Raw genomic sequence first — 12,472 nt, 5'->3', positions numbered from 1 at the left:
CGAGCCTGGCAGGAGTCGAACCTACAATCTTCTGATCCGTAGTCAGACGCGTTATCCATTGCGCCACAGGCCCCACGATTGTATAGCGTGTGCAAGGCGCCTCTTAAAGCCACACCATTGCTTGTTGACACGCGTCCACTCTCGTCACGGATAAAACACTCATTTATTGTACGCGTTTGGCAGTCCTTGGTCAATCCACTGCTGGATGACGGCCTCCTTTCACAGCTTTGCAGGATCGCGGAGCATATGTGACTATAATTCACCGGGGGTTGGTGACGGTGGGGAGCATAGAAGCACAGTACAATTCATTGTTCTGCACCAACCACTGCAGCCAGCACTGTCGCCCCGCAGCAGCCTATAGCATCTGGTATGCACGGTGGTGGTGGTGGTCGTCCCTCCGGGCACTCCCCAGGCCCAACCACTGCCGAGTCCGTGGCGTCGGACAGGAAACGGGCACATGGCGCGTGATGGGTGGGGGGTGATTAAACAATTATAATATTCACGACGATAATTATTATTAATTACAACAGCATAACCTCATTATCAATTACAATAATTAAACAAAACTGCCTCATTACCTCCTGTGGTAACCCCTCACTAATGACAGCGTTATAAACCCATTAACTCGGTCTCATCAACAATAATTTCATCATGGATTAGAGGCCGTCCATAATGACGTCACGCATCTGGGGGGGGCGGGGTCAGACATTTGTGACGATGTGTGACGATACGTGACGAGGGTGGAGGGTGAGAAATGTGACGTCACATCAAAATGCGCAACTAAATATAAACAACACGTTTTACTTAATTAAATATAACTGTTATAACACTAATTTTGATTAATTTTAATTATTAACTATTTGATTATTTAAATTGACTAAGGTCATCTTTTATTCATTCCATGAAGGAGCATTTTGCTTCTCCATCGGAGAATGGAGAAGCATAAATTTAGTTATTCAACATTTTTATTTTAATGATTCTACCAGGGCTTTCATTCTGTGGAATGAATACGTGATCGTTATAATTGTACTCTACATTTTGCTTCATTCCACTACAAAGTTTCACGTATTTTTTATAGCTATAATTACTTTTAATATATGATAATTATAAGAGAATTTCAATATAATATTCTGAACATCTGCAATTATAGTCAGACGATGAATATTTTCAAGTGAATTGTATGCTAAATTTAAGCTTTCCAACGCCTCCTTTTTAATCAATGCTTTCTCCTACAACGTCAGAGTGCAGCATCACATTAAATACGCACTAAAATGACAATAGTTTAAAGTGATTTGAAGAATGTTTTATTGTAAAAATGGAAATATGGTTTGGGGGGGGGGCAGAGCTTTATGACGTCATATTTGAGGGGGGGTCTGACTTTTTGTGACGCCGTGTGACGAGGGGGGGGTCAAAATCGTCCAAAATCGCGTGACGTCATTTATGGACGGCCCCTTACCTCATCGCCAATCACTTCATCACCAATTACCTCATCACCATTACCCCATCACTGATTACCTCATCACCGTCACTTCATCACCAATTACCTCATCACCGTTACCTCATCACCATTACCCCATCACTGATTACCTCATCACCATTACCCCATCACTGATTACCTCATCACCGTCACTTCATCACCAATTACCTCATCACCATTACCCCATCACTGATTACCTCATCACCGTCACTTCATCACCAATTACCTCATCACCATTACCCCATCACTGATTACCTCATCACCGTTACCTCATCACTGATTACCTCATCACCGACATTTCATCACCAATTACCTCATCACCATTACCTCATCACTGATTACCTCATCACCGTTACCTCATCACCAATTACCTCACCACCGTTACCTAATCACTAATTACCTCATCAATGCTCTCATCACCAATTACCCGATCGCAAATTACCTCACGACGGATTACGTAATTAATCAATGACTTGTTCGCCAATTACCCCATCACGCATTAAGATTGCATCGTTACCGTCCCCCCCCCCCTCTGTGTGACCACTTTCACTCGCTAAGTGGCAAGTTTGTGACGACGGGACGAGGGGGGTCACCCCCCAGAAGCAGCGAGTGGCACGCTCACTGCCCCCCCCCTCTACCATGGCCAGATGCGGGGTGAGGAGGGAGGTGGGTGATGGTGGCGAGGAGGTGGAGGATGAGAAGCGCGGAGCTACGCGGAGACCAAGGGAGACGGCGGAGGAAGAAGAGGGACGAGGCGTGGCGTGTTGATGGGGGGGAGGAGACTCGAAAGAGGATGGGGGGAGGAGGATGGCGATGCACGGATGGAGATGGGAGAGGGGAGGATGGTGACGGGGAAGTAGAAAGAAGCGAGAGAGAAAAGTGATGGAGAGGGGAAGGAGGACGATGGCTGTGAATGAGGAGACGGGGGAGGAGGGAGTTGATGAAAAGGAAGTTTGGGTAGGGGGGTTGTGAAGAAGAGGGGGGAGGCTGATGAGGGAGGGGGTAGAATGATAATGAGGGAGAGGGAGGAGGGAGAATGATGATGATGAGGAGGAGGGAGAATGATGATGAGGGAGGAGGGAGAATGATGATGAGGAGGAGGAGGAGGAGGAGGAGGAGGAGGAGGGAGAAAGGAGAATGATGATGAGGGAGGAGGAGGGAGAATGATGATGAGGGAGGAGGGAGAATGATGATGAGGGAGGAGGAGGGAGAATGATGATGAGGGAGAGGGAGGAGGAAGAATGATGATGAGGGAGGGAGGATGATGATGAGGGAGGAGGGAGAATTATGATGAGGGAGGATGATGATGATGAGGGAGGAGGAGGGAGGATGATGATGAGGGAGGAGGAGGGAGGATGATGATGAGGGAGGAGGAGGGAGAATGATGATGAGGGAGGAGGAGAAAGGATGATGATGAGGGAGGAGGAGGAGGGAGGAGGATGATGATGAGGGAGGAGGGGGGTTGTTGATGCAGGGAGGCGGAGGAGGAGCCGCGGGGCTCCGCTCAGCGCGACCTCACTGGGGCCAGAGCCAAGACGCGGACGGGATACGACGACGACAGGTCAGCGGGACACGGGGTTACCTGCTGGGACACGGGGTCACCTACTGGGACACGGGGTTACCTGCTGGGACACGGGGTTACCTGCTGGGACACGGGGTCACCTGCTAGGACTTGGGGTTACCTGCTGAGACACGGGGTTACCTGCTGGGGCACGGGGTTACCTGCTGGGGCACGGGGTCACCTGCTGGGACACGGGGTTACCTGCTGGGACACGGGGTTACCTGTTGGGACTTGGGGTTACCTGCTGGGACTTGGGGTTACCTGCTGGGACTTGGGGTTACCTGCTGGGACACGGGGTCACCTGCTAGGACTTGGGGTTACCTGCTGGGACACGGGGTTACCTGCTGGGACACGGGGTCACCTGCTGGGACTTGGGGTTACCTGCTGGGACACGGGGTTACCTGCTGGGACTTGGGGTTACCTGCTGGGACACGGGGTCACCTGCTGGGACACGGGGTCACCTGCTGGGACGTGGGGTTACCTGCTGGGACACGGGGTTACCTGCTGGGACTTGGGGTTATCTGCTGGGGCACGGGGTTACCTGCTGGGACACGGGGTCACCTGCTGGGACACGGGGTTACCTGCTGGGACTTGGGGTTACCTGCTGGGGCACGGGGTTACCTGCTGGGACACGGGGTCACCTGCTGGGACACGGGGTTACCTGCTGGGACTTGGGGTTACCTGCTGGGACTTGGGGTTACCTGCTGGGACTTGGGGTTATCTGCTGGGACTTGGGGTTATCTGCTGGGGCACGGGGTTACCTGCTGGGACACGGGGTCACCTGCTGGGACTTGGGGTTACCTGCTGGGACTTGAGGTTACCTGCTGGGACACGGGGTCACCTGCTGGGACACGGGGTCACCTGCTGGGACTTGGGCTTACCTGCTGGGACACGGGGTTACCTGCTGGGGCACGGGGTTACCTGCTGGGACACGGGGTCACCTGCTGGGACTTGGGCTTACCTGCTGGGACACGGGGTTACCTGCTGGGGCACGGGGTTACCTGCTGGGACACGGGGTCACCTGCTGGGACACGGGGTTACCTGCTGGGGCACGGGGTTACCTGCTGGGACTTGGGGTTACCTGCTGGGACACGGGGTTACCTGCTGGGACACGGGGTTACCTGCTGGGGCACGGGGTCACCTGCTGGGACTTGGGGTTACCTGCTGGGGCACGGGGTTACCTGCTGGGACACGGGGTTACATATTGGGACACGGGGTTACCTGTTGGGACTTGGGGTTACCTGCTGGGACACGGGGTCACCTGCTGGGACACGGGGTTACCTGCTGGGACACGGGGTCACCTGCTTGGACACGGGGTTACCTGCTGGGGCACGGGGTCACCTGCTGGGGCACGAGGTTACCTGCTGGGTTCATGGGGTTACCTGCTGGGACTTGGGGGTTAGCTGTGCTTGGAGTTTATATGGCGGTCGGCTTTTAACTGGGGCTCGAGTGTGAATGTTGGGGTGAAGTTGAACAGCAGTAGCTCTGTCTGCAGGTGGGGGCGGGGGGGTGTTAGGTGAGCCAGTATTGGCGGACCCCTCCCCCATGTCGTGGTGTTTTCCCTGCAGTAGTCCATCTCTCCCTTGCTCGAGACTGCACCATTGATGGCCTCTTTAAACGATGTTTATGCACTGCAGTGTCGTCTGCAGTGACCCGCTCTCCTTGCTCGGGACGCGGTTTGTCGGTGGACTCCCACGTGGTGGAAGAACCCACTCATGGGGACCAGCAGGGTAGTGAGGGAGAGGTTGGTCGAGGGGTTTGAGTCCCCTCCCTGTGGGTCTCGAAATCCTGTCATGTTGCTTGTTGATGACCCGCGGAAGAGACCGGTGACGGAATAGCAGCCAGAGGGAACGCGTCGGAGAGGACCGCCATGGTGGAGGCGGAGCGATGAGATCGGTCCGTATGCAGGAGATGGAACCCTTCCGGATGGTAATAGCATAGGGAGGGCATCAGCCAACGGTGGATGGAATATGAATGATGATGAATTAAAACAATGTTCTGCATCCCAGCTCTCCCTTGCTGGAGAAAGGGTCCTTGTTGTGGCTTCTGGGTGATGGATTTAGTCCATTTAGTCTGGACTGTGCAAATGGTACGCTACAAACGAATGTTTTGACTGCAGTGGGATTCGTATATAAGCGGTCGCAGGTGACAAATCACCCGGCGATTCTGCTAAAATAATCACCACCTGCAGCAGCACCGCAAGCCGAGCGAGTCAACCGCAAACTGCTGAATGTTGACCCTCGTTTTGGTCTCGTTGCTAAGATGTGCTGTAAAATGACCGCAGCTCCGACCGGTTCACCTTGGATAATCCTGATCGTGAAGGAAACAATTGGAGTCCGTGACACATTAACGGGCACTAAGGTGTCGTGGTGGAGTCTATGGCAGTATAAAGGCTGCTGAATACGACAGCCTTGGGGATCCGAGATTGCTGCCAAATATCTCCAAGTGGCACATCTCATCTCGTAGCTGTTGTATAAAGTTGTATTTGGACTTCAAATGGCGGTTTTGTTGATTGGCAAATTCACAGCTTATTATATAAACGTTCTTTCTTGAAGTCAAATTGAAATATATTTTTGGACCTACTGTAAATAAATTTCCATGTACCGACACCTGCCCCTGATTTCCGTGGAATTCCGCAGGTATCCTCGTGTCCCCGCACTCCGATGGAGACGTTTGACGAGCAGGGATGGGCGCCCGTGCACCGCGCGGCCCACGAGGACGACGCGGCTGCCCTGGAGGCCCTGCTGGCGCAGCCCGGAGCCGCTGCCGAGCAGCTGGAGCTGGAGACGCGCGACGGCCTGCACTCCACGCCGCTGCTGCTGGCGGCCGCCGGGCCCGGGCGCCGCCGCTGCTTGGAGCTGTTGGTCGCGCGCGGCGCCCGCCTCGACGCCACAGACATGCGCAACCGTGGCCTGGTGGAACTGTGCGCGCTGCACGGCGGCGCGGAGGCGCTGGAGCGCCTGCTGGACCTGCCGGCGCCGGCGAACCGGCCGTTCCGTACGCACCGGCTGCTGGTGAGGGGAATCGGCTCCGACAACGGCGACGTGGCGGAGGCCGTGAGCTGCGCCGTTGCCGAGCTGCTGGCGCGGCGCGACTTCGCCGACCGGCACCTGGAGGCGCTGGCACGGGAGGGCCTGGCGCCGGTCCTTTTGAGGGTGCTGGGCACGTTCGGCGGGGCCGTGGCGTGCGTCGGGAGCTTGCGTGTCCTGGCCGCGATGGCGCGACACCCGCTGGGCCGCGGTCTCGTCGTGGCCACCGGCGGCTTTGTTCAGCTGCTGGTCGGCGTCGTCGGAGGCGCCGGCCCCAACCCATCCCTGCGGGGCGCCCTGGAGGTGCTCCGGGAGGTGGCGGGGCTACGGGAGCACAGGGCGGCGTTGGTGGCTGCCGATGCCGTCTCGGCGCTGGCCAAAGCGGCGCAGGTCGTGGCCGCATCAAATGACAATAAAAACGACGATGATGACAATGATGGCCTGCAGTGTGCCGCGATGGCCGTGGAGGCGCTGGGCCTAATAGCCGAGGGTGACGCCAGCTGCCAGCACGCCGTCGGGAAGCAGAGGGGATTCCTGCTGGCGCTGTGCGGCCTGCTGGCACGCGTGCCGAGAGAGGGGCCCGCCGCCCTGGCGCTGTGCCGGGCGGCGGGCGCCATCGCAGCGGGACAGGCGCACAACCAGGACGCTCTGGTGGTGGGGGGAGGGGCGGCTGCACTTGTCCGTCTGGCCAGAGCCCCGTCCCGAGAGCTCCAGCTGTGCGCCATCGAGGCCCTGCGAGGGTGAGGTGACCTTAATTTGCGGCATTGCGCCAGTTTTTTTTACGCATTCCAAACTAAGGCTGAAAGCACCTCGGCTCCGTCCACCTCTGTCCATCCACCTCGCTGTACGTGTAAAGACTCTTTGTCAGGAAAATTCCATGAGTTAAGTGGGCACGTGGGTTATATGTTGGTACAGCACACGCAGGACTTGCCTATTAACCCTTTACAGCCAAAGTTCAAAGTGTTAATGCATTAGCTCTGTTTGTCTGTCTGTAGGGGAGGATGGGGACGGATCACAATGTTGCCCATCAATTAAATATTAGCATAAAGCTGGGTTGCTGTTATGGACTTGTCCTGCAGAAAACCAGCCACATTGATCACCGGAGCCCCCAAAACCAGGCAATTTCATCACACCTGCGATCAATGAATTCGCCTTTTCAAACGATGTGGGCATTATAGAATCGCGAGGTGAAACTCGCAGCGATGCATTGTGAATGGTCGTGACGCGCCGTGGCCAGGCTTGTGGAGGGGAATGAGGGGGCTCGTCGCACGACCCTGGAGCTGGGGGCCGCCGCCCCGATGCTTCAGCTGCTGCGTAGGTCCCGGGTGGAGCGCGTCCTGGAGGCCGCGGGAACCGCACTCTGGGCCTTGGCCGGCGGTGACATTGACCGCGAGACGGCCCTCGCCACCACGATGGGTGAGCGCCGCACCGCTGCTCGTCGCCGCCACCGGCTCGCAGTGCATGCACCGCAACACCGCTCGCCCCCAGCTCAACCACCGCTTGGCCCCAGCGCAACCACCGATCGCCACCACTGCACCACCGCAGTGTTAAATATCCAAAACTGCCGCCTAGATAGAAAATGTGGTTCATCTGAAAATAAACCCCGTAGATTTGGATCGATCCACACCTGTGCGATTGCAAATTACGTGTGCACTGCCCAAATCGGTAAAGTGGCGGCATTGGGTGGCATCCCATTAGTTGGCACGGAGACCCGTGAAATATCACTTTATGCAAATCGTCCGAATATGACATATTGACCTTACATTTCCAGAATTCCAAACTCTGCAATGTTTTAAATGTGAAATGTAAATGTGGTAAAACGTGTTGGTGAGCTGTGGTGGTGCAGACGGCTGGGGCCACAATGGCGTCTCGCTACGACGAGAGTCGATTGACCGATTCCTCTCGCTGACACCGCTCGTGGGCCGCGTCGCAGGTGCCGAGACGCTGGTGGAGTTTGCACACTCGGCCACGGAGCGCCTGCAGCTGCTGGGCGCGTGGGGCATGAGCGCGCTGGCACGGGGGGGCCCCGGCGCTGTGGGGGGGCGCCCCCCCAGCGTGACGGCGACCCCCGCGCCCTCCCCGCTGGTGCAGGCCCTGCTGCGCCTGCTGCAGACGCGAAGCCACCCCGTGCTGCTGGCCACGCTGCCGGCGCTGCGGGCAATCTGCCTCGAAGTCGGTACGTGCCAGGCGACTGAAGGGAATCTCTCTGGTGGTGATGGTGGTGATGGTGGTGGTGGGTTAGACATCTGTGAAAAAGAGCTTTACAGCTCATGGGATTCCTACAGTCTAAATAAAGACTCTGATAGAAGGATGGTGTGTGGTGGCCATGGTGGTGCTGGTGGGAAGGGGTCGAATGGTGGTGGCGGGAAGTGAGGGATGGTGGTGGCTTGGTAGGATGGGGTTCCGTAATTTGCAAGTAATTCAGCAATGGGTTGTTTATTTTTTGCTACCACGATCGGTCGCTGGTGCCGATTTGCCATTGCGGGTGCCGGTTGCAGGCTACGTGCCAAGTCCGGTGCACCAGCTGCAGGTCTTGAACTCCCCCTGCGTGGACTTCCTGCTGGAGCTGGTGGGGCCCGCCACATCACCGGTACCCCCGGGGCCCCCCAGGACCCCCGAGGTGCAGGTGGAGGCCATCTGGACCCTCGCCAGCGTGTGGCTCGGTGAGGTGGCGCCCGCCGGCGCTGAACGGTGCAAGTGCGTGATTCCCGGATCGGCCAAACGCACTTTGTTTACACTGAAGTGCGTAACGATGACGCGTCGATCAGTTGAGTGTAAACCTACTCCCACGCTCCCGATACGTGGAGAAAATCGCGCGGTGAGAATGTGTTATTCACGAGCAATGAAAATTATGTACGGACCTTGTGGTGTTGTTACCATTTATGCCAATGTCATGGCACAAACGAGACGGACGGTATGCTTGACCGTGAGGGTCCCTCTGATCTGAATCTCGGGATGAGCTGCTTCACGTGCTCCCCCGCACTGCCGCGTGTTTGGGGGAATCCTCGTACAGCAGTCGCCAGCACGAACGCCTGCACGGTGCTCGAGGCGCCTCTTCCGGGTCGATCCGCATTTATTTTTCGGTTGCGCCGGACTCGCAGGAAACCCTGCGAGGCCGGCCGCAAGTGCCCGCGTGGCCGAGCTGGTGGAGCGCCTGCTGCGGCTGCTGCGCTCCGCGCCAGTGGACGAGGTGGTGCGCGTGGGCACCGGTGCCGCCCTGGCCGCGCTGGCGTTCCAGAGCCCCGGCACACTGCGGCAGATCCAGCGGGCGGGCGGCCTACGCTCGCGGCACCTCCTGCCGGCGCTCGACTCGCAGCACGAGCGCAACCGCGTCGGCGCCGCTTTCCAGGCGCGTGTGCGCCGCCTGCCCACCCGTGCCCGAGATTTCCGGAGAGCTGCGCGACCTCTGCACCACCTTCCCCCGCTGGCCCCCACACGCGTTTTGGCCAAGCGGCTGAGCTGATGTCGCCGTCATCCTTGTCCTCCTTGCCTGGCGGCATTCTCTGCAATGCCCCATCCTCACCCTACCACTCTCCTCATCGTGTCACCCTCTTCACCCTGCCGACCTTCTAACTCTCCCACCTTCTTCACTTTGCTGACCTCCTTGTCCGGTTACCGTACCGACCCAGTGATGTCCTTCATCCTGCCACGTGGTCCGGGACTGCTTCCCCTGGTGGCGGTGGTGAACCGAAGGAGGAATGAGTAGTTAATGGAACGCGATGATTTGACAATCAAGTGCTGGAGTGAATTGGATTTGGGGTGGTGACGTGGCCCAGGGCTTGTTTGTCATTTATTGCAGAGGTTTGCAGCTCAAGCCCAGCGGCCACTGTTTAATACTGCAGTGTGTATCAGCCATTAACACCACGCGCTGTCTGTTTCACGGTGGACATTAGTGGGCCCTTGTGAGTTTTCGTCAGGGTCCAACTTACAAAATAAAAAAATACCTAATTGAGTAAAGCCCCACCGCAACATTGACTCTTACTGTGAAACCCCTGCAGACGATGGTCATCTGTGAAACACAGCGACACGAATACTGAATTTATTCGTGTTTTGATGTCAACCCGTGATGGGGAAACCCCGGTGATCCCGCTGCTTCGTAGGTGGTGGTGCTGGCGCGGGCAGTGGTGGACGGGAAGGCGGCATCCCTGCGGGCGAGGGGCATGGGGGTGCTGGTGGACTCGCTGTGTCGCTCGCGGGGTGACAAGGAGACTGTGGAGCTGGCGGCCGACTGCATTGCTCGGCTGGCACGCACGCACGAAGGCATGGGCACACACGCACGGACATGCACGCAGGTGAATTCGTCCCATCGCCAATTTTAAAATCGGTTCTCTCACTCGCGAAACAACCCTTGACCCCTACGCTTAAGAAATTCTCATTTGCGATTCATGCGAATAAAATGCGAATGTATTATTTAATTCATTTTAAACTATCAGCACTGGGGAGACAAAAGCAGCCCTGTGTGCTACGGGTCAAAGCTCACCCGGGCTTTGGCCTGGCCTTCATAGGTGCTTGCTAAGGGCACAGAGACACCCGGCAGCGTAGGCTACACAGGGGACCTGTATCTGTAGTATCTGTGTGTGTGTGTGTGAATCCACAGGCGTCCCCGAGGCGCTGGTGGCTGTGGACGTGGTGCAGCTGCTGTGGCCGCTGCTGGACGGGCCCTCGGAGCGCGTGCGCCGCACCGCCGCCCTCGCGCTGGGCCACCTCAGCTTCACGCACCCGGCCGTCCGCATGATTCTACGCAGGTGCGGACCGCCCATCCCTCGGCACCCCCCCCAACCCCCATGGCTCTCAGGATTAGAGTGGGAGCTCGAGTGCGGGTAAATGCACACTTAATGAGAACTCGTTGAATCTGGCTCCAGTTGTTTGCGAATGTGCGAGCGTCTAAGTGATGTGTGTGTGCTCTGCTCCGTCCATCTGCATGTGTGTGTTCGTCTGTACGTATGTCCGTGTGTATGTACACCTGTGTCCTGTCTGTGTTTACATCTATTTGCCCATCTGTCGGTGTGGCCGTGTCCATCTGTCCATCTGTACGTCTGTTTGTGTATCCATCCTTCTGTCGATGCGTTTTTGTCTGTCCGTGATGTGCATGCGTCTGCGCGTGTCTGTCCGTGGCTCCGCTGCCCGTGGGGTAGGTGCCGTGAGAGCCCACGGCTGGCGGGCGTCTTGCTGCAGCACACGGAGCAGCGCGCCCTCTGCCCGGCGCTGCTGCAGGCGTGGAAGCACTACTGCGCGCTGGCACTGTCCTCCCCACGGTCAGCACTGCACCATAGCTCGCCTCGCCTGCTAACGCCCCGCACCCCCACATTGCATTGTACTACACCTCCTGTTGCGCTGCGCACCACCCCCTAGTATGAAACCTGACACACCGCAGAGGCACGCGGTTGGAATCCGGCAGGCAGCCCTGGTTAAAACTACGGGCGCATTAACCGGAAAATACGCGTCGTCCGCTCCACAGTGGATGTTAAAGATCACACAACGTCATTCAAAGAAGAGTCGTCCATTGTATGCCGGTGCCATGGTCCAAATGTGCCAAATGCACCCACAATTACTTCATTGGGAAACGCATCAAAATAGTCACCCCATTCAGATTCAGGACCTAGTGAGGGTTTCCTGGGCAAACAAGTGTAATAAAGCTGCACCACACTGCACCACACGACCGAGAAGCACACCCCATCACGACCTGCACAGTAGTACCACACCATACACACCACCACACCATACACACCAACACACCATACACACCACCACACCATACACACCATACAGGTCGACTCGGCCTTCAAATGAGTACCCAGTGCGGTGTGTAGTAAACATCGCCACTGGGGGAGACAAAGGCGGCCGGGCGTGGTGCTGGCCACCCGCCCCCTCGTGTGCCACAGTGCCGGCCTTCGCAGGTGCTGCTACTCGCGAACAGCACTCGCCCCAGCAATCTGTGCAGGCTACACGGGGTGGATGGGGAGGATTTTTATCCTTTGGAGAAGACGTTCGTGCAATGGTGAAGTGGCACGGGCACATCGCCTTCATGGCGTGCGCACCTGCGGGAACCCGCGTGGCTGGGAGGGCTGAGAGCGGCGGGGCTGGTGGTGTTTGTCGTCACGGCTGCCTTTGTCTCCCCTGTTTATGTGCGCGTGCTCCCGCGTCAACGCCGACGGCTGAAGTCGTTGTGTTGCCTCTGGCCGGGACGGGTTGGTGTGGTGGGGGCAGGGCAGCCGCCTGGAGACTGTTTCATGTCGAGGAGGGGAGGGGTGAGGGGTCGGGACTTGACGTTCGCACAGCACGCGATGGTTGTCACCGCTCTCGTTTCTATCTGACGAGGACGAGTCTCGCTTGCACGAGTGACCTGGGGGCATCAATCTGCCAATCCGGAGCGGGGTGCGGCGATGATTGCTGCTGTGTGTGCCA

General features: G+C 57.4%; 1 protein-coding gene and 1 non-coding gene across 2 annotated transcripts; one reads left to right on the top strand and one right to left on the bottom strand.

The window, feature by feature from the left end:
* On the bottom strand, positions 1–73 carry TRNAR-ACG (transfer RNA arginine (anticodon ACG)). Its single transcript has one exon. It is a non-coding gene; the product is annotated as a tRNA-Arg (tRNA).
* A 2,583-nt stretch (positions 74–2,656) lies between these two features.
* On the top strand, positions 2,657–9,530 carry LOC116944273 (uncharacterized). The gene is made up of 6 exons (XM_032957811.2): positions 2,657–3,038; positions 5,678–6,807; positions 7,305–7,483; positions 8,001–8,243; positions 8,566–8,730; positions 9,169–9,530. Exons 1-6 carry the CDS (start codon positions 2,946–2,948, stop codon positions 9,528–9,530), a joined length of 2,172 nt encoding a protein of 723 aa, XP_032813702.2. The 5' UTR covers positions 2,657–2,945.
* Positions 9,531–12,472: the final 2,942 nt, after the last annotated feature.

Source organism: Petromyzon marinus, chromosome 20, assembly GCF_048934315.1.
Source record: "Petromyzon marinus isolate PM22_M1 ecotype Great Lakes invasive population chromosome 20, UKy_Petmar_22M1.pri1.0, whole genome shotgun sequence".
Taxonomy (NCBI): domain Eukaryota; kingdom Metazoa; phylum Chordata; class Hyperoartia; order Petromyzontiformes; family Petromyzontidae; genus Petromyzon; species Petromyzon marinus.
This window is presented reverse-complemented; position numbering and strand designations above follow the sequence as displayed.

Coding starts and splice junctions, on each gene's coding strand:
- LOC116944273 (XM_032957811.2), top strand. CDS start 2,946: ATGCAGGGAGGCGGAGGAGGAGCCGCGGGGCTCCGCTCAGCGCGACCT. Junction 6,808..7,304: donor GCCATCGAGGCCCTGCGAGG/GTGAGGTGACCT, acceptor CGCCGTGGCCAG/GCTTGTGGAGGGGAATGAGG. Junction 7,484..8,000: donor GGCCCTCGCCACCACGATGG/GTGAGCGCCGCA, acceptor GCCGCGTCGCAG/GTGCCGAGACGCTGGTGGAG.